Source organism: Orbicella faveolata, unplaced genomic scaffold (assembly GCF_042242905.1).
Source record: "Orbicella faveolata isolate gen_17 unplaced genomic scaffold, um_ofav_v1 contig_1, whole genome shotgun sequence".
NCBI classification, from domain to species: Eukaryota; Metazoa; Cnidaria; class Anthozoa; order Scleractinia; family Merulinidae; genus Orbicella; species Orbicella faveolata.
The window spans coordinates 16352299-16374124 of NW_028301536.1; the positions used below are offsets into that span (position 1 = coordinate 16352299).

Here is a 21826-nt window from a genome sequence, read left to right on the forward strand (position 1 = left end):
ACTGTCAACATTGTTTACACACGAAGAGTACTAGTCCACCCATGTGGCAGCAACATAAATTTAATCTGGAACGAAGAATTTCATTTCATTTAGGGGCGGCTTAAATTACGAATTCCCGTCTCAGTTATTTCGTCTGAAGAGCTCAGTCACATCAACTCTATCTAATATATTAGGACCGAGTAAAGTGCAATTCGGTCTGTAATCGTACGAGTGATTAACAAAATCGGAAGACCGGGAAGAGGGAGTCCGATTTGTTAATCACGAGTATGATTACGAAAAGATTTGGACGACACGATGTTCTGCTGACAATTAGTCATAACCATTACAAATTCCTAAAAAAACAAAAACTTTCACCTGAAAAAGGCTTTTTATATGAAAAATAGCTTGAAAAACAATTACAGTTTGAAGGGTAAGTTGTTGTTGCTATAGTGATTGTAATCAATGTGGTGACTGGTGGATTTAGCTGAGACCACAACTGTCCGATTACAGCCAACTGTCCGATTACAACTTTGCAGGTTAATTAGTGCAAAATACAGCAGTTTATATTAATTATGCACCAATCACATTTGAGAAAATTGTAATGGTTATGATTAAGGTTGTACTCGGAGGGAATTTAAAAATTTCGTATCGGTTGAAACTATATACGTAGTAGATAAAAAATATACCTGACACCTGCCGGAGACGGATCCAAAGAAAAGTCAACGGATGTCCTTGTAAACTGACAAACGCTCATTGCACCACTTTATTACCGGACACACATGTACAACAACATTAACATAAACAATAAAACGAGAGCCATAACAAGACATAACTTTAAATTTTGATCGCGGACGTGAGTACTACGGCAATGGGGTATTCCACTTGAGAAGAGAAATTCCTCTTAATCAAGCTTTTCTATCATCTTCTTAACGTAAACAAATACTGTAGATCAGAAGAACCGTAAAATGTATTGAATGCATTACATTATACTGGTGTCTTTACGGAGAATACGAAAATGGTCTATTAGACCATTTTTGTATTCTCGGTTTTGGACTGGTCAAAAAGAGATCATTTGCATTTGAAAAGACTCCCCGCATTGGCCTCAGTTGTAAGTTAGTTCCGGTCCAATATCGAGAAGACTGAGAATACGAAAATGGTCTATTTAAACAAAATATGGCTAGCAGCCGTGGAAGACCAACCATAACAGTTGTTTCATTTCCGTGTTTCTTTTTTTAACTCCGCCATTGCCTGGCCCCAAGCTCATTATGCAAAAGGAGGTGCAAAATTTCATTGACTAACTTTAGAAAGCAACAAAGTCAACAGAGTTTTCTAACTTTCCCAGAAACAACGAGCAAGGGATAAGTTGACAACAGGAACTGCTTCGTGCAAACGTTCTCGCGACTGTTAAGTAAGATACAAAATATGTCGTAGCATGTTGATGTTTACAAACGACCTATGCAGAAGGCAAACAAACCCGACGAACGGAAGTGACTTAAAAAAGAACGTTTTATTTGACTAACAATGGAGTAATCCAAGCTTTCTAGAGCTGTCTTATCACTGTTGACAAACTTTTCTCGAGAATTCAGGATAGCCAATCAAATCATGGCATTACGAAAAAAGCTTGAGTTGTCATTAAAAGTAACTGTTACCGCAACAAAAGTACAATTTTTTCATTAAAAACAGGAAAATGCAAAAAATGACAAACATGCCAGTCAAAATAAGGTTTCCCCGACAAGATCAAGTTCCTTAAGCTATCCTACCAACTTGCACCAAGTTGTTCCCAGATAAAGATCAAAAATGTGACCAAGTTTGGAGTCCATTGCTTCGATATTTTCATTCGTGTAAAGTTGATGGTCACCTGAGAAGTCCCGAGGCTGAATAGAGTTAGCGTCTGGTTACCAAAAACGCCAGTGAGTAGGTTTAAATTGTAGAGGCTATATATGTAAATGGTAGTTTAATCAACATTCGTAGATGTGTAAAAAATAGATTGTATTTGTTTTTTAAATCTACTCGTTTACCTGCAAATATAAAAAAAATATGCGCTACCGATGCAAGGTACCGAAATTTTTATCGTCAGCCATAGTTCCTTATTAACCGATCAGTACATATAAACTGTCGCAGAAACAAAACGCAATTTTTTGCACCAACGTAAATTGCAGAACTAGTATTCTCGCCCACTCGCTAACGTCGGGGCAATGGTTATTACAAGAATTGTCGACTCCCTTCTTCCATTTAGAAAATTCGGTAAGAATTTCATTCAAAGGACACGAATATTGCGTAAACGCTTGGTCAATACCTTCAAGATCAGGTGTCGTTGGTAGACGCTATGTAAATGATAGTTTAATCAGCTTTCGTAGATGTGTCAAAAATCGATTGTAGTTGTTTTTCAAGTCTACCCGTTTACCTGCAAATATCAAAAAAATATGCTCTACCGATCGAAGGCACCGACATTTTTTATCGTCAGCCATAATTCCTTATTAACGGATCAGTACATATACACCTTTTGCTGTTCATTTACAGAAAATAAACATTCATTTGTGTCCAAATTTCTTTCTTTATGGTGAATAAACTCTCATTAACACCAATATGACCTTCATTTGAGCGTAAGGAACGTTCAAGAATAACATTTACATATGTATTAACATTCAAAGTCATCAAAAGATAAACAATACCTTCATTTGACACTCATTGACTGTAAATGTATTTTCATTTTGGTTGAAATAAAATTCGTTGTCTCGAAACGACAATCATTTACACTTTAGGACAATCAGTTTTCAACAAAAGACTTTCAATAACACAATTTGCATGAGAACTCACAATCAATTGCATTATTATGCAACCATATCCATGAAGGTAACAATCTTTGGTGCGGTAAGACAAACATTACCGTGTTCTCACCAAACGTTAAGAGAAAACAATCGTTCATTCGCGCAGGTCTTTTGAATAGAGATATCTCGCCCAATTTTCCTCGAAATTTTGATTATAGAACAAGGGACCATATGTACTTTTTTAAAAACATATTGTCACAATCCTCCCCTTCCAGATATATGTAAATTCGGCCACTTATGAAACTTTTTGCGCACAACTCAGAGGGCGCACTACGTGTACATGTACAGTATACGTGTGTTATAGTGACAGTTAGATTTCTCCAGAAATGCCACGAAGAAATAGAATCCCATTTGAACACCGCAAAAGGATAGTCAGGGCCTTTGAAGATGTCAAAAGAGACGAAGCAAGACGTCAGGGAATTGCTCTGTGAAATTATCGCACGCAGCTGTTGCAGCAAGCTCTACAACGAAATATTGGTACCATTACGGCAGCTAAATGTGGACAGTGGTTTCGTTTCATGCAAACGTATTTGCCACGATGCCTCAATAGTGAGGCAATTGAAGGATAAATCGTTCAGCGAATTTGATATTCTATCTTTCAAAAATAAATGTTATTGTGGCTGTAATGTTTGTCTCGCCGCATTAAAGATTGTTACCTTCATGGATATGGTTGCCTAATAATGCAGTTGAATGTTAGTTCTCATGCCAATTGTGTTATTGAAAGTCTTTTGTTGAAAACTGATTGTCCTAAAGTGTAAATGATTGTCGTTTCGCGACAACGAATTTTTTTTCGACCAAAATGAAAATACCTTTACAGTCAATGAATGTCAAATGAAGGTATTGTTTTTCTTTTGATGATTTTGAATGTTAATGCATATGTAAATGTTATTCTTGAACGTTCCTTACGCGCAAATGAAGGTCATATTGGTGTTAATGAGAGTTTATTGACCATAAAGAAAGAAATTTGGACACAAATGAATGTTTATTTTCTGTAAATGAACAGCAAAAGGTGTGAACTGTCGCGGAAACAAAACGCAATTTTTGCACCAACGTAAATTGAAGCCTTTATCAAGAAAACTAGTATTCTCGCCCACTCACTTACGTCGGTGCAATGGTTATTGCTAGAAAATTCGGTAGAATTCCATTCAAAGGACACGAATATTGCATAAACGATCAGGTGTCGTTGGTATATTGAAAGTTTGAGTTTTAAAGTTTGAGTTTAAAAAGTAAATGGTAAACCGGCGAAGTCAACAAAAATAGAACCGCGCAATTAGGTAACAGGAGATTTAGGATTATATCAGTTTCCTAGCGGTTTTCATCAACACTTGTTTCAATAAATAGTTGAGGATTAGGCAACGTTTTGGCTTTTGGAACAAAACATCAGAAAATCCAGAGTTTTGTCACATGGTGGATATTATCGTTGGTAAGGGACCGTTCATTTTTACGAGGGAGGGGGGGCTGGTGGGATTTGGGAAGCACCATTTGAAAATCGCATGATCCCCCCCTCAGCTTACCAATTTTTTCACATGGCCCCCCCTTATAGCGGTCATTTTTTGGGATGACCCCCCCTAAAAGAAAATTAAACAAACAATTCCTAGATTTCAACTTTTTTAATATTTCTCTATAATCCCCCTACTTCACGTTATTGTGCTCACTATGAAGACAATATTTACAATCCCTATACTACAGAGAGCTGTTGTTTTAAAAAACAAATCAAAAGAAAGAGAAGTCAATTTCGGATCTCCTAGTTATGGCTCGCCCTGAGCGTGTGGCATTTGGCCTCTCATTGGCATCGTCCTCATCTGAATTAATGAATGCAAGAATGACGTCACCTGAGTCATCTTCTCCCCCAGAGTCAATGGCATCACTGTCATACTCATCATTGTCACTTTCATCCATTTCACTGCTGTCAGCACTTGCTCTGTTGTCATTTTGTGTCAATGTCCTGGCATTTCTCAATGTTGGTTGGCCAGCTCTGAGAGGACTCTTCTGCTGCAAGCATGAATGTCTTACAATTGCCTTTACTTTCTCACTCTTGCTGCTTTTCAAATGCTGCTTCAGCCCGTGGTGGTTCAAGTACTTGTTTAGTTCTGGAACACGTAGCCTTTTAAGCTTGGTTAGATCTTCGCACAACTCAGGCCAAGGATAATCCTCATATGATTTATCTTTTGCGTCCCTACTTAACTTTGCCTTTTCTTCTGCTCTCTTTTTCCTTTTAAATTCCAGCACTTCAAGATGCTGAAGATAATCCACCACAAACTTTGATTTAACAATAAACTTATCTGCAAATAGAGCAACGCTCTCTGGGTGAGAGCACAGAGCAATGGTGGAAAAGTTGAATGTCATATTGAAAGATGTAAAGGAACACGATTCCACACTCTTTCAGTCCAATGGGCTTGCTTTAAAGCAGGGCGAAGAATTTGCCCACAGTTTTAATGTAAAACAGATCAAATGTATAGAAGCTAAGTTGACGAAGGTCACCCAGGACATGGAAGCACTAGAAAATAAGAAGAGCAATTATAACAGCATATTCAAGGGCATACTCAAACAGCACATCAACAAAAGGAGAAGGAAAAAAGAAAACCGCAGAAAGTCAAATGAAAGAAAGAGGAAGCGGACTGAAAACAAGGTCCAACGAGTTTATGGAATCTGTGTTGGAAACCCGCTAGGAAATGATCTTCCACAATGCCTTGTGTACCCTCCTAGAACGGCCGTCCCGGAAGAGTGTATTAAAGTTGAGGATGTTGCCACGTCGTTATTTAGAAGAGATGGGCCATACATCGCACAGCTCTTGGAAGGGAATTATTTCACCAATGCTGCAAGAAGCAGAATCACCACCAACCTTGAGCAGGAAGTCAGAGATTATGTTTACACCTTCATGTACCCTGAAGAGTACACCCTGACGGAAAGCATTGCTGCTTCTTACAGCATTGGTGAAAGAGACTCCCATAGCAGCACAAACGGCGACGAAGAACTCGACGACAGCAAAGATGAAGATGAGTGCCAGTGAAAGTTGCATTCGAAACTAACAGTGTTAAATACTTCTTTTCAGTAGCTACAAATGCTTTTTGTCGCCAAACGTTTTTTTAAAGCAGAAGGAAAGTTTGTAATAAATTTGTATCCTGCCTTCTATGTTTATTCTATAGCAATTTTTTTGATATTCAAACATTATGCCATTTTAAAGTTTTACTAAAATATTTCACGCGACCCCCCCTTTTTCCCTTATTTTTTTGGGATGGCCCCCCCTCGAAAGCCATTTTTTTCGCATGCCCCCCCCCCAAATCCCACCAGCCCCCCCTACCTTATAAAAAATGAACGATCCCTAAGGGGATTTTTTCTGTATTTGGTATATATTTTCTTATTTAACTTTATATCAGAAGAACGCGACAAAATTAAAAATACAGGATAGGAAATCGGTCTGTTTGAGAAACAATTAGGGATTAATTGTGCGCGTGAACAGATCGGACTTTTCAGTAATTTCCACAAGTGGCTGCCACAGCCCGCACAAGTGGAAATTGTTTTATTGCTTCGAGAAAAAAGATTGACTTCCTTTTAATAATACTACAACCGGAATTACAAGCTACTTCTTCGTTAGCCCACGTACCTGTAGAGTCAAGTTTCGGTTGGTTTTTTCGTGTTTTTGTTTAACATCTATTTGTTCGGCTATCGATACAATTTGGAATAAATTGATCCGCTTCTAACCAATCAGAAGCCAGTATTTACCGGTAGAAGCACGTGTTGGTATATGTTGAGCCGATACGTAATTATATGATGGAGAATATTTACAGCTTTTTCTGGTGAAATGCGCCTTTGAAATATTTATTCGTAACCGGCTTTACCCCGGACTGGATTTGTTGTTTAAAATTAAATTGGGCATAATGATTTGGTGAGTCTAGAATTTTACTAGTATCCAAATTCTGCAAAACAAGAACCAGCTTAATTTCTAAAGACAACTAGACTGGATCATAATACTCACTCGACAGATATCGTCAAATATGGTAATAAGTGACAGTTTTTCGACTTTCGCTGTGGTCACATTTAGCTTATTTTATGGCGCTGTTTTTGTCTTGTCGACCATTGGTAATGCATGCGGGTACAAGCGTTGTACTAATAAGTAATTTGTTTATGAGGAAATCAAATCAACGGTACAGGAAGGCTGCAAAGACACTCGCCGCTTTAACTATAGCAATTGTGTTATGTTGGTCTCCTTTTATGATCACCCGACTAATTTATTTTCACATGGTTTCTCCTGGAGTTGTCTGGAAAGCCTCTCAACTTTTTATTTTTCTCAATGCCGCACTGGATCCGTTGTTATATGGCTCTTTCGGTAGAAATCTGAAGTCTTCATTGCGAAGAGTTTTCTTTCGCAAGAACTATATATCATGTTATCATCATGATCGAAGTGTCGCCAGAATACAGCTTAATTAAAAATAAGCTTTATTCGGTAAATGCACTAACAATGCGACAGAAACAACAGTAAAACTTCATGAGAGCTCTCATAGCATGCTTTAATTGCAGAGTTAATCTTCAGTGATCAATCGCTGTCCATAAGCATAGTCTGACCTCTATGTAGCCAGTGCTACGTAGCCAGGGTCTACATTGTGAAGAGTGCTATTCTGACAAGAGAACGTTACATTGCTGACAGAACAGAACTATACAAGTGAATATATGAAAGACCATATATTTGAATTGCGGAGAAAGATATGAAGACCTGGTTGATCATGAAAGTTATAATCACAACTTCACAGCTGCTTTTAAAGTTGTGAATATAACTGCCATGATCAATCACGTCTTCAAAACATCACTATGTTGAGGTACACTCAGCAAACTGCGTGGTAAACTCCCTAGTGAGGAAAGTCTATAAACATGTTTTTGAACTTTGGAGACACAACTGGGGTAGTTGCAATAAACAACTATATACACTCTGCGAAATTATTCCAGCATTTTGAATGGTTCTTAATTTTGATCAATAGACTATTTTACAGTTGTCTGCTCTATGACCTGGCCTTCGGATGGCAGCGAGGCTGGCGTTGACCTTGTTTTGATACAGACCTCACTGCTTTTGTTGCGTAAAACAAGTTGTTCTGATGCTAACTAGGCGCATTTACATGACAAAAGCAGTGAGGTCTGTATCAAAACAAGGTCAACTCCAGCCTCGCTGCCATCCAAAGGCCAGGTCACTGAGCAGACAACTGTAAAATGGCCTATTGGAAGACAAACACATAGATGACGTCATTGATATTCTTCTTTGCTGCGATCCTTTGGGATGATCTGGATCATTTTTTTAACAGTTGTTATATGAATAACTGCATTGCCTATCGAGGAGCCGTCATTTGGAACCTCCTTTCACCTGTTGCAAATGGCAGAGGAATCAAAGCCTTCATAAAGAAGGCTTGGCAAAAAGAAGGCTTGGCAGTCCACAGAACTTAAGCTTTTCAGCCGAGTCGCCTTTTGTCATGCAACAAATAGACTCAGATTTTTTTTATTGTTAATATATACTGATCGGGGAGGTACGGGTGGGAAGGGAGTGGAATATGAACTAAATAGATTAGGGGGGGGGGGGGCGGGAGAAAGGGACGGTAAAAAGAAGATTTGCTAATTGTGGATAGAAGGTTTAATTGTATGATTTTTAGAACATATTTTTGAATTAATTGTAATAGTAGGTTATTTTTTCTTCTATTTTAGTGTACGGCCCCATAAGCTTATAGCTTTAATCTCACCGTGGATAAATAAAGTCTTGAGTTTTTTTTGATCAGGATCAATGATCCAAGATCGTTGTGCATCAAAGGAACCGATGAGTCTACGCTTGGCAAGGATTTAATGGTTCCTTTGAAGCATCATGATCCGGTGATCTTGCAACTCTTGAATCAATGATCCTGCTCCGAATCAACCCAAAGGAACGAACCCTTACAGAAGCATTTGAATAGCTGAAGGTGACCATTTCTCTTTCGTATTCGGCATATAAACGTACGGAAATATCGCTTAAAACAAAAATTTAAAAATGCACCTGTAGCTTTCAATGCAAAATGTTTACAAATGCAGTGGACAAAATGAAATCCAAATTGTCGACAGTAATTGCTGTTTGCTTCAAAATACATCTTTATTTAGTAACAAGTGCGTATAGTATCAGATCAACTTATAGCTTGCTGACGTTACTAAATAATAAAAAGATCTGTAGGTATTGTTTTTCAGCTGTTATGAATAATCCATCGTCTAAACTGGCCGGTCAGGATTATTTTTGAATAAGTAAATTGCATGTTTTTATTGCTCTCTCTTTCTTGTCGATTCCAGATGTACAACTTTGTAATTGTAGGTTAAGCGAATCTTTTTTCAGTTTTTTTTTTAGGTTTCGTGAATCTGTTTTGGGTGAGAGGAAAGCATAATATTTTCTTGGAGGTTTGAAAATCAAAGACTCGCTGGACCGCTTGTATTTAACCTTGTCTTTTCCTTTCCGCTTGACGTAAGTTGTTTTCAAAAGGCAGTGCAAAATTACGGCCAGTTGCATACATGGGAATTGGCCGTAACGAACATTACAAGTGTGTTCGATTCATTTATTAATTTAGAGGAAAAATCCTTGATAGAACTAACTTTTTATACATAACAAATGTGCTTTGTCTTGTCTGGAGACCATATCATGGTAAATTAAAGTTTGCTTAGTGATTGATATAAAGCCCCTTTCAGATGAATGATTTAATAAACCTGTGCTATACCACTGTGTTTGAAAATTTTACTTCTTTCCTTTGCAAGCTGTATTTAGTCGAGGTGAGTTCAAGATGTTGTTGAACCATTTATATTATGCAGTCAATCGCAGAGTGCGTTATACGAAGCCGTTATACTAAGCTCAGTGCACCCACTCAGGAAAGTAATACAAAAAATATTACTTATAACTGTTTTACTAGCGACAAAGAGGGAAAAAATCATGGTACGAAACCATCATTTTTCCGCTCTCTCGCTGACTTCGAATCACAGTTGTTGAGTTCTATGCGCGTCTGTCATCAAGAAAGCATTATTGGCGTTAAGTAAACAAGAGACAAGGTGTCATTTTTAAACAAAAAAGTAAAAATTCACAATAATGAGCACTTTGAGGATCACTTCATACTGAATTTTGGGTGCCAGCTACCTTATCGTTTTGAAAACAAAAAAGTCAGTCAAGTGGATATCCAACAACATACTAAGAATATACTTAAACTCAATGAACTCTTCCCAAATAGTTGTGTTCAAGAACATCGATGTCGCTGAAGGCTTGGTGCAATGAATGTTCATTAGACATCGGGGGGCAAGAAAGTTTTAAATTCAATTTAAAATAAAAAAGTTGCTTCTTTAAAGACGTAACAAAGACTTCTCCTGAAGACCGTCTCCGAGACGCCTTTTTGTCAAAAATAAATTAAGAGTGCTATGTGAGGCCAAATGAAAGTCTTATGAAAATAAAATAAGCTTGCGGATGTCAAGATCAACGTAAAGCTGACAAAGAGTAAATGAAAAAGCGAGAAATAATAAAAAGTTCAAGACTGTTTGTAAAGAAAACAGGAAAAATGTACATTAAACCGTGAAACCAGAAGTCGCTCCCACAACTGTTGATAATTCTTACGCTATTTGGATTTCCGGTCAATCTTAGTGAGTAGATATCATTATTTTGTTTTCTTTTTCTGAAGACAAAGCATGCAGGACACCCCTGAGATAATCAGTCGAACGAGAACGAAGTGAAATCAATACAGTTTGCGGAATGAAATGAACTGTTGACATTTGTGCTAGTATATTAGAATATGATATTAGCTACGGTCGAAATCTTAAACGGGAAACAAGAACCTTCATCACATACAGAAATCAAGGAGGAAAATTATTGAATCATAACCAAGATTATTGGCGATGGCAATCAGTGACAATTTTTCTACTCTCATCGTGGTTTTGTTCGCTGCGTTTTACACCACTGTTTTTATTTTATCGACCGCTGGAAATACATGGATTCTGGTAACCTGTTATAAGACTTTGAAACGAAGACACTTTCCGTTTATGTGGTTATTAGCTACCCTAGCGTCTGCGGATCTCTCCTTTACACTTCTTACAGTTTTCAACTTTGTCGGCTATTTTCATCAATGGGTAGGCGGCAACAGCTCTTGTAAACTACAGGGATTCCTTCTTGAGGCGAGCTACACAGCTTCAATCATCACACTAGTGATTATAAGTTACCAAAGGCGAAAAGCTCTCACAGATCCTTTTAACGCTAGAACAAGAATTTGGCCACTCAAGGAATACACAAAACTAGTCATAATTTGGGGTTTGAGCTTAGCCGTCTGTTCGCCTTTGTTGCGCATTTACTACGTGGGGACGAGCAAGAACGATGAAGTGGTTTGCATTACAAAAGCGAGGGGAGACACAATTCCAAAAATATACTACAGTTTGCATACGACTTTTTTCTTTGCTATTCCATTGCTGTACATTATTCTAACGCAATGCCGTATTTTTCATACTCTCCGAAGAAGCGTTGTACCAATAAGTAATTTGTTTATGAAGAGATCAAATCAACGGCACAGGAAGGCTGCAAAGACACTCCTCGCTTTAACTATAGCGTTTGTGTTATGTTGGTCTCCTTTTATGATCACTCGAACACTAATTTATTTTCACATGGCTTCTCCTGGACTCGTCTGGAGAGCGTCTCAACTTTTAATTTTTCTCAATGCCGCTCTGGATCCGCTGTTATACGGTTTTTTCGGTGGAAATCTGAAGTCTTCATTGCGAAGAGCCCTCCTCCGCAAGAATTATATTTTATGTTATCATCGACGCGTCGACAGAGTTCAGACAACCTCGTTTGGGTAGACTGCATTCGGTAAATGCACTGACAGTGTGACCGCAACAACAGCAAAACTTCATGAAGGCTCTCTCATGAGCTTTAAGCTTGCGCTTTAATAGCAGAATTAATTTTTTAACCATTGCCTTCCATAAGGAAAGCCTCACCTCTATGGTGCTGCATTTTGTGGTCAACTATTAAATTGCATGCAGGTTGCAGTGCACGTCAAGTTGTTCCTAGTAAATCTGAAGCAAGCAGGATATATGCAACGCCTAAGATGAAGTTCAAAAAAAAAAAAAAAAAAAAAAAAGTCGGCGATAACACTTCCTCTAAAAAGACATCTTTAATTACACTGGGCATCAATATCAACGCCACAGTAAAGCAGGATTTCCATAGCAACAGAAGACACGTTCTCTCGAGGCGGCAATCAAGACACTTTCTATCATTTTGCGAATGGTTCTTACACTGTGGATACAGCTACGCTAAAACAATTGACTGCACTTTACTTTCATAAGCATAAAAAGGTATTAAAATTTCCAATGTCAACAAGGGCTTAGACCAGGTGTTAAAAGTGAAGGAAAACCTAATATTTATTTCTGAGGAGTTCTCCCTTAATTGAGTACAGATGCTTTTGGAAAAACAATAGTAATTAAATTTCGAGCTGACCAACGTAAGGAAAGATACAGCAAAAGGTTCTGTAACTCATTAGGCCAAGAGTATTCACATGAATACCCCCTGAGAGAAATCTTTTCAAATGAAATAGCTTATCACACCAGGTAAAATGAAAACTTAGACTAGGCAAAATCTGCATGTTTAGGTGATTTCAGTTTGGCCTAAATCCCATCGGCAAAGCTAATTTCGTGTACTTTAATTACCTTGCTGGTGCTTTCGCTCGACATGAGTAAAACTTAACCTCGTTGGGTAGTGGATTTTATTTTTTTTTTCTAGTACTAAAGAATCATTGTTAAGGTAAATCAATCCACGGTGCTACTGACAACATAAAGTTCTGCCTTCATTTCAGTGTTAGATGTTATTCGATACGATTCATTGCAAGCTGGCATTTGCATTTTACACATGCAGTTAAAAGTAAATACTAACGCAACATAAGTGCAATTAAGGAAAGCAGGAAAGCTGTTCAGAGGAAAAACCAACAGTTTTTTTTTGGAATTACTTTCTTTTACCGGCTCTCATTCCTCTTGGCCAATAGCTAACGCTTAAGTTCAAATACTCTCCAAATTTTTCTTTCTATTGAAAGAAAAGCCCTGTAACATTACAACAAGGTGAAAAATATTTGCGGAAAATGAGAAAGAACAGAAGCGGCTTCAGTACATGTAAATAATCTTCAAACATCGGGAGACATTTGAACATTTAAAAACTTGAGAAGCAGTTCAGTCGTCGTCGACAAGAAATGGCTCTGGAGGACGGAAGTTTTACGCCAAATGTGAAAAAAAAAAAACGCGATTGCAACATTACAACAAGGTGAAAAATATTTGTGATCAGAAGCGGGTTCAGTAAATAATCTTCAAACATCGGGAGACATTTGAACATTTGAAAACTTGAGAAGCAGTTCAGCCGCCGACAAGAAATGGTACTGAGAAGCAATTCAGCCGTCGACAAGAAATGGCACTGAAGCACTGAAGTTTTACGACAAATGCAAAAAAAAAAAAAAAAAAAAACGTGACTGCAACATTATAACAAGGTGAAAAATATTTGTGATCAGAAGCGGGTTCAGTAAATAATCTTCAAACATTGGGAGACATTTCAACATTTGAAAACTTGGGTTGTGTCCTGGTGTACCGGTACACAGAGGGAATAACCATTGTACTCCATTCTTTACGAACCTTTGTTTAGCTGCTGAATATTGTTGGATCTTTTGTATCGGTTCTTGTGAACCGGTACACGAGGACAGAACCAAAACTTGAGAGGCAGTTCAGGCCGTCGACAAGAAATGGTACTGAAGGACTGAAGTTTTACTACAACTGAAATGCAAAAAAAAAGGGTCTGCAACATTACAACAAGGTGAAAAATATTTGTTATCAGAACCGGGTTCAGTAAATAATCTTCAAACATCGGGAGACACTTCAACTTTTGAAAACTTGAGAAGCAGTTGAGCCGTCGACAAGAAATGGCACTGAAGGACTGAAGTTTTACGCCAAATGTAAAAAATACAAACATTTATAGATCAACTTTTATTTCAACTCGGATTTACAAGGTAGCCAATATCTCCAAGAAAATCTTATGTCTTATTCTAATTAACCAAGAAAAAAATTAACATAGATAGGAATTTGTAATAGATATTCTGTATGCACGGTCGAAGATGGCAGCCGTTGACAGTTCTTCTCCACTTATGCTTGTTTTCTTCTGTATATTTTATACCACTGTTTTCATCTTGTCAACCTTTGGTAATACATGGGTCATGTCAACTTGCTTCAAGACACTGAGGCAAAGATATTCTCCATTTAAATGTTTGGTGGCAAATTTAGCGTCTGCGGATCTTTTGTTTACTTTACTCACACTTCTAAACGCAATTAGCTATTTGTGGCGTTGGGTTGGAGGTGACATCACTTGTAAAGTTCAAGGATTCCTTATTGAAGCTACCTATACAACTTCGATCACCACACTTGTGGTGATAAGCTGTCAAAGACTGAAGGCCATTACGGATCCTTTCAACTCAAGGATTAGGGCATGGCCAAGCAGAGATCACTATAAACCATTTATCATCTGGGGCCTTTGCTTAACCGTCTGTTTACCTCTACTGCACATTTACCGCGTCGAAACGTACGAAAACGGCGACGTACTTTGTAGTAATGCTACATGGGGAACACCCGGTCGACAAATTTACTACAGTCTGCACACAATATTCTTCTTTGCTATTCCCTTGTTTTATATGATTTTTACACAATTTCAAATTCGGCGTGCCCTGTATTCCAGAGTTAAAGTTTTGCCAATGGGGAACTCGTTTATTATGAACCATAATCGACGACACAAGAAGGTTGCGAGGACACTTGCCGCTTTAACCATAGCGTTTGTGCTATGCTGGTCTCCGTTTATGATCACTCGAACTCTCATTTATTTTCACATGGCTTCTTTTAATTTCATTTGGACATCTTCTCAGCTCTTGATTTGTCTCAATGCCGCGTTAGATCCCATATTGTATGGGATTTTACGGTGAAAATCTTAAGCCTTCATTACGAGGAATTCCGTTCCAAATATCTGTGACCAGTGTCGCTGGCACTCCAAATAGGATCAAAACTGTACATAAAACCGACCTGCTTGTTTGGTATAGCACTTGGGTTATTCAAAATAACATTAAAATTAGCATAGTGTGAAAATACATGAACGTATCTTGGTCCACAACACTGAATACCGCAAAACTTGAGGTGATATTTTGCGCCAGCAAAACGCTGATGAAGGACAGTCGCATTAGAATGAGAATAGTAGGATTTGTTATCTTCATCGAAGTCAACGAACGTTGCTAACTACATTTAACACAGTTCAGATTATGAACGATGTTACATACGCTAAAATAAGAAGTTGCAAAATTTTTATTCTGACTTATATTTATTGGAAAGAGGAGGTTTTACAGAACCTGAAAGTTTTTCAGTTTTGATGGTTGACATTTTATACAGCTGGCAACAACATACTTGCGAAATAGAGTTAACGAAAAATAATAGAGGCAATTACCGCGTCAAAGCATTCTGATTTGGAAACTTACATTACGGTTTAAGAGCCAGCAACACATATGGTTTGTTTTTGAATGCTAGGGGAACGAGGTTCAAAAAAGACTGCTATCAGATGAAGAAAACAAGCGCTTACCCAGCAAGAAAAAAAAAAAGACACTGTGAATGTAATTAACTTAAGTTTGACATTTCTTTTTGTTCTTTCACTTGAGGGTTACTGATCTGTTTCAGTCCTCCTACAGGGTAATTGTGTATCCTTAAGAAAACGCCAATTTTGAGGATTTTTCCAGCTGAGTTTATTTGAGTTGCAAAATAACTTAAACATAAAGCTACCATTTATGATAAGTCGGCAGTTATCGTTAATGTTAAGTCCGCAGTTATCACGTTTTACTGATTGCATATGGTTGGTGCTTTATATAAGCCTGTGATTGGATAACATAATGTTTTCATTAACACATTTGCAGAGAGGTGCAGAAGACTATTGAGGATGTGCACATGCTGTTTTCTTAGTATGTGCTGACGAAATGGACTTTCAATACTGTATAGAATTCAAAGAATAAGTATAAAAGGAGGAAACAGCATAAAAGCACAGTTAAGTCGAGTGATATCAGATTGTTTCCCGGAGAAATAAGTATGAGACCAACTCGCATTTATCTACCTAATAGATAAACTGCTCTGGCTGTTTTCAAGGATAATAAATATGCACGATTAAACTATCCAAAGTTTTGATCGTTTTGATTCTATTTCCCTTGTAAAGAAAAGGACATGATGAAAATGTCCAAAGTTTGGATCGCTTACTTGAAAAAAAAGGACTTTTTTTTTCTCGCCAAACCTTAAGGACAAATTTAATTCAGGTAGTTTTAAACTGAAATTTAAAAACCTCAATGTTAATACAGCTGTCCCCGAGAATAAAGCAATATTCAAATTGCCAAATTTAGTATAGTCTTTGAAGAATGGAATAACAGGTAAGTTAATAACTTGTTTTCATCCGGCCAAAGAAATTTAAAGAACTCATAGGTAGCAATTTAAAATTACCTTTTTGCGATAGTACTTTCATACCTTCCGGACGAGATTGCTGGTAAGTAAATTTCTCTCAAACATTTGCACAAAATGGTCAAATTAGTTAAATTGAAGATCTATTTGAAAGGCGACATGAATATTTTGAATTAGGCGAATCGCGTACGGCGGCCAGTCAAGGGTCAATGGCCACAGATATGCAAACTCACCTATCACGATTTACTGGAACACCTTATTTAGGAACAAAACGTTTATGCTGAATAATTTTAATTATAATTATGATATATCCAGTCTAAAAATAAACTCAGCGAGGAACTATCGTTTTCTTTATGAATTTGTGGACCCAGCTGCACGGTCGAAACTTACCTAAAAACAGACAAAGGCTTATTAACTTTTAAAACTGGACTTGTCGGTGGCATAAACGAGACCTTCGATCTCCTCAGGGTAAAAGAAATCAGTTGATGTGACTTCAGGAACGTTACGACGTTGTCCTTGATCTATGCTAGCAAGACAGGCATCGAATTGTACGATATTCCACTTATATTTTCTTTGTTTATAGCTGGAGAAAGGGGGATTCTTCCGCAGTTTATCACCAACTCTGCGAAAGTGAAATCATCCAAAACCACAAATAAAGATATAGACAGACCGACTGATTAAAAATTCAATGCACGTAATCATTTTCTGTTCTTGGGAAGAAAGAAAAGCAGATATCAGAGATTGGGCGAAAAATTATGGCAACAAGTGACGGGTTTCCTATAGCAATAGTTGCAACATTCACGTGTGTTTACTTCTTGGTGTTCTTGCTATCAATCGCGGGGAACTCATTCGTCCTTTGTCTATGTTTCAAATTAAAAAGACCACCATGTTCGCTGAAATGGTTCATCGCTAACTTGGCTGTTGCAGACCTGGCATTTACCACCCTGAGCATATTGAATCTGATCAACTTTTTATGGACCTGGATTGGCGGTCAATTCTCCTGTAAAGCACAAAGTTTTGTTATCGAAACGTGCTACACCACTTCAATAATGACTCTTGTTCTTATAAGCTTCGAGCGCCTCCAGGCCGTGGTCGAGCCCTTCAGTGTAAGATTCATTACCACAGAAGGCGCGCATCGCAAGCTGATCGCCATGTGGATAAGCAGCATCATTATCGCCTCGCCATTGCTATATGCCTATCAAGCTCAAGTGGATGCCAGTGGTACGGTGTTCTGCACAAACATCAAATTCGGAGACATGGGACGACAGATTTATTACAGTATCCATGCAGTTTGTTTCTTCATCTTTCCTCTAATCTACATGATTTATGCCCAGTGGAACATTTTTCTATCGTTGCGCTCGGGCGTCTTTCCAACACAAAACTCCCTTGAAACAGGGTGCACCGTCCAACGCCATCACAAAGTGGCGAGGATTTTAGCCGCCTTAACGGTGGCGTTTGCAATTTGCTGGTCACCATTTGTGGTGGTGCGAACGCTGATGTATTTTCACCTCACCGATGGTGGTTACATCTGGAGGGCGTCCCAACTTTTAATTCTCTTGAACACGGCCTTAGATCCCATACTGTACGGAATCTACGGGGCAAATTTCAAACGGTATCTTCTGGGTTTATTCAAGTGTACGAATTTTCAACCATCCACACGGAAGGAGACTTTTGGCAGAGAAAAACGAAAGAGGCAAAGAACAGACATCGTACATGTAGAACAAGTTTACGATTTAAATGTCTTGGAACTGGTTGACAAATGATCAAGTACAAGAGGCAAGACATCACCAAAGATGGAAGAACGCATCTGACTACAAACAACGAGAAGAGAGTTAAAATACGACGAGTAGCAGAGTATTTTGGACGAACTTCGAGGTGCACGTGTTTAAAAATCTGGTCACGGACACGGTCTTGAGTACCTAAGTACAAGAAGATGCAATTTATATACCGAGAATACACGGTCATGGTTGCTGAAAATACTAGGCCCTTTTTTTCGATATTAGCAACCGATGAAGATATTATAAGGAGATGAAAATGATAGTAACCATTCGCCACTTGAGGTGATGTCTACTGTTAACAGGCTTTCTGTTTTCTCGAAGATCGTCGAAGGCGCGAGCAAACTCGAATAGTAACTTCGCGGGATTGAACGAGCGCAAAAGTGGGAATGGGTCGCTCGCCTTTAAAAAGAAAAATAAGAGGAAAAAAGGAACGACGGTGGACAGATTAGGTGCTTTCTGAAATTACTACTAATAGGTGAATGCGTTTTCGTTGTCAGAGTTGTTGCTCAGCTTTCAAAAGCTGAGCAACAACTCTGGTATTGCTGCTGGTATTGGTGAACCCCAATCAGGGTTCATGATTGAAGATAGGTTCAAAGAGAAACCATATCTTATAACATTCACAATCAGCGAAGCTTGAGTAATTATCTGTTGTTAATTAAAATGAGAAAATCACTTCAGCGTTACCAAAGAATTAGCCATTTAACGAGCTGCATGTCTCAAAAGAATTGATCACCTATAAATGAGAATGGCTCAATTAAACTGTGTATAAATAATACCAATAAAATAGAATTTATGTCTGACAGTTTACGTTTAAATGCTTTTTTCAGATTTCGTATTTTTTGTGTCTCTATTTCAAAACGGGTCCTCGTGCAAAACCTTTCGTATGAAAAAGAGTTTGATTCACAAGAAAATGAACCTCAAACACAATTCCATATCAATCGTTTTCGCACGAAGACTCGTTCTGACACAGAGGCAAAAGCCAACTCGGAAATGGCCTATTTACCTTCATGTGGATTTTAATATTTTGTTTCACTTTTAGATTGCCGCCTAGTTTTGGAGTTTGTTTTCTTTACTATTTTGCTAATTTGGTTTTGAACTCTGATTCCGGTTTTTTCTCACACTTTTTTTCACAGCGTGCTCCGCAGCAAAATTTTAAGACTGAGGCCCCATATAATATGTTCTCGGGTACCCGAGACAACCCTCTGGCCGAGGTAACTTTTAGCTTATTTTTTTGCAAAATTTAACCAACCGTTTACATTAGGATCGCGAACCCGTCTCGGGGGGCAAGACAACTCGGGTGGGCGAGTTGTCTCGTCTCGGCAGGTAGGGTAACCCTGGCGAGCGGGTCAAATTTTTTTTTTTCATATAAACGCTTTGGCTCGCCTGACCGGGACAACTCTCAGCGTGGCGAGTGTCACGTAATGCCTAGATGGGGATTTAAAGCAGAAATTCGTATCAAAGAAGTGAAAATGAACTCGGCAAAACCCACTGTGATCGAATGACCGAGGGAAACTCGACGAAAGAGGGATATTTGCACATTTGATTATTCAATATGGGTTTTGAATAATCATGCAGGGTCAACTGTGACCCGGCATACAGACACTACGTTTTCACATATAAACGCTAGCTAAAGTTGCCTCGGGGGAAGGGTTGTCTCGGGTACCCGAGACCATATAACTGGGGCCTGAGAGAACCATCCCCCAGGGAGGAAAAGACAAAAGAAAACAACGAGAATCGAAATGATGTTGTGTTTCCGGGTAACGCAGACGCACGGAGTTCAGGCACGTTTGGGCTACATATCTTGGTAGCTAGAATTGAAAAGCTGTTAGCATAAAGAGGTGTTGTCTTTGATTCATTTAAGATAGAATTGATATTATAGCTGGATTACTAGTTTGCGCCCAATGATTGCAGTGGATTTCCTCGTTTGCTTAGCTGAAAGATGCCTCTGTCGATTACTTTCACACGGTCAGACTGTATATAATCGTGAGCACTGCTACATGCAGAACCACATCCTTACAGGCTTGTTGTCACTCGACATTTTCAAATAAAACACATAAATTACTCGGATTAAATCGGCTCTTTTGTTATGATTACATGATTAAGATTTTACTTTTCTACTAGGAAAAACCCGACAAAACCTTTGATGACCCTTTGAAGATAAAATTCACCATTTTGAAACAAACTTCATAAATTGCTCAGAACACATTGGCTTTATTATTTTGATTATGCCATTAAGATTTACTTTTCTACTAGGAAAAATCGGACAAAACCTTTGTTGTCCCTTTGAAGTTAAAACTTCCAATTTTCAGATGGATAACCACGAAATACATAAATATAGAAAACTGTCTCAATGAACCCAAGAACACTCTGGACCCGAACTCACTTAAACGTGAACTATAACCTTCTGGAATGATCCATTTCTCCTGAAATGTTCTAATCTTAATATATTGTAATAATGCACAATTTAATTATTTCTACATAGACGTTTCTGGAATCTCAAGGTGTATCTTAACCTATAACAGCGTGAGTTTTGTCCGTAGGAAAGCTCTGAAAATGTAATGAAGCTTAGTGCTGTAAACCGAGTAGTAATGAAATAAACCAGTTTGTTAAATTGCTGTAACCGACTATCCATAGTTCTGTCGAGAAACAATCCTGCTTTACTCGACGCTCGCAGCAATGATCATGATTACGTCTTTTCTACAAGCGAAAAGCCAAGCAAAGCCCTTGTTGTCCCACTCAGTCCCACTCAACTCACCATTTCCAAATAGACCCCACACGAAATCCATAAATTAGTCAAAAACATTGGTTTTATGATTATGATTATGTCATTTTTACTTTTCCACCACGAAAAAAGAAAACATTTGTAAGCGCAGACATAATCATTATAAGAACTTGATCCATCATTTTCTTATGATTATTGCGTATACAGGTATTATTATTTCGAACTCCACGGCACTCATAATTAAGTAGTTTCTAGACGTTTCCACTAAGGCATAAAGCGACCTACTGCAACGGAGTTACGTTTTTGAAAGCTTGTATTTATCTTTACGATGCTCGTGTCGCAAGTGAGGTCCAAACCTAAATAGAAAACAAAAATGACCAATTTCAACCTGTGATTCTCTTTAGTTGAATTACCAGCAGTGGTTTGCGAGTTTCCTCAAGCTTCAAGGAAAGTAAATTATTTTAAGTGCTTTTGTTTACAATTAATCTTCAAGTTTGTAAGTACAGTTGTGACAACACCTGCCTCCAAATAAACACTGTGCCGCCCTTGTTGCGAAAATAGAGTCTGTGCCATAAAACGTAAAATACATTTTGTCATTAGTTTTAAACAATAAAAATCCCATTTCTTTGAGACTCAAGCCGTTGAGATTGTTGAAACAGCACATAGATTTTCATTACGAAGACAAAAGGTCAATCACAGAATGTAGTCAGCTTTCGTCACTAGTATAATTTACTACTTCAAAATTTAATTACAATTTTACCCTACCTGGTAATGCCTTAAATGATTTTATACATTTTTTTTTTAAATAAAACCTTCTATATTTTAAGTCAAACCACGAATTTGACCCACTTGAATGACAACGAGATGAACTCCAAACTCTGAAATCTCGATTGATTTTTCTTATGTTATTTTTATTATTTTCTACCACACGCTTGAGAAAAGTGGTTCATTGGAGAAACCTGTTATTGCATTCGTACGTTCACCGCAAATACGGTTAAGTTGTTGATCATTTAATCCGAGGAAAGATAAGACGTAAACGAAAACAAAACAAGCTGAAGGAA

At 38.0% G+C, this 21826-nt stretch overlaps 2 protein-coding genes and 1 pseudogene across 2 annotated transcripts; all 3 read left to right on the top strand.

The window, feature by feature from the left end:
• Positions 1-10485: 10485 nt before the first annotated feature.
• Positions 10486-11870, top strand: LOC110050296 (QRFP-like peptide receptor). The gene has a single exon (XM_020756213.2). It carries the CDS (start codon positions 10674-10676, stop codon positions 11619-11621), a length of 948 nt encoding a protein of 315 aa, XP_020611872.1. The 5' UTR covers positions 10486-10673; the 3' UTR covers positions 11622-11870.
• A 256-nt stretch (positions 11871-12126) lies between these two features.
• On the top strand, positions 12127-15988 carry LOC110049243 (QRFP-like peptide receptor; annotated as a pseudogene).
• A 971-nt stretch (positions 15989-16959) lies between these two features.
• Positions 16960-18843, top strand: LOC110049252 (QRFP-like peptide receptor). The gene has a single exon (XM_020755039.2). It carries the CDS (start codon positions 17021-17023, stop codon positions 18026-18028), a length of 1008 nt encoding a protein of 335 aa, XP_020610698.2. The 5' UTR covers positions 16960-17020; the 3' UTR covers positions 18029-18843.
• The last annotated feature ends 2983 nt before the right edge of the window (positions 18844-21826 follow it).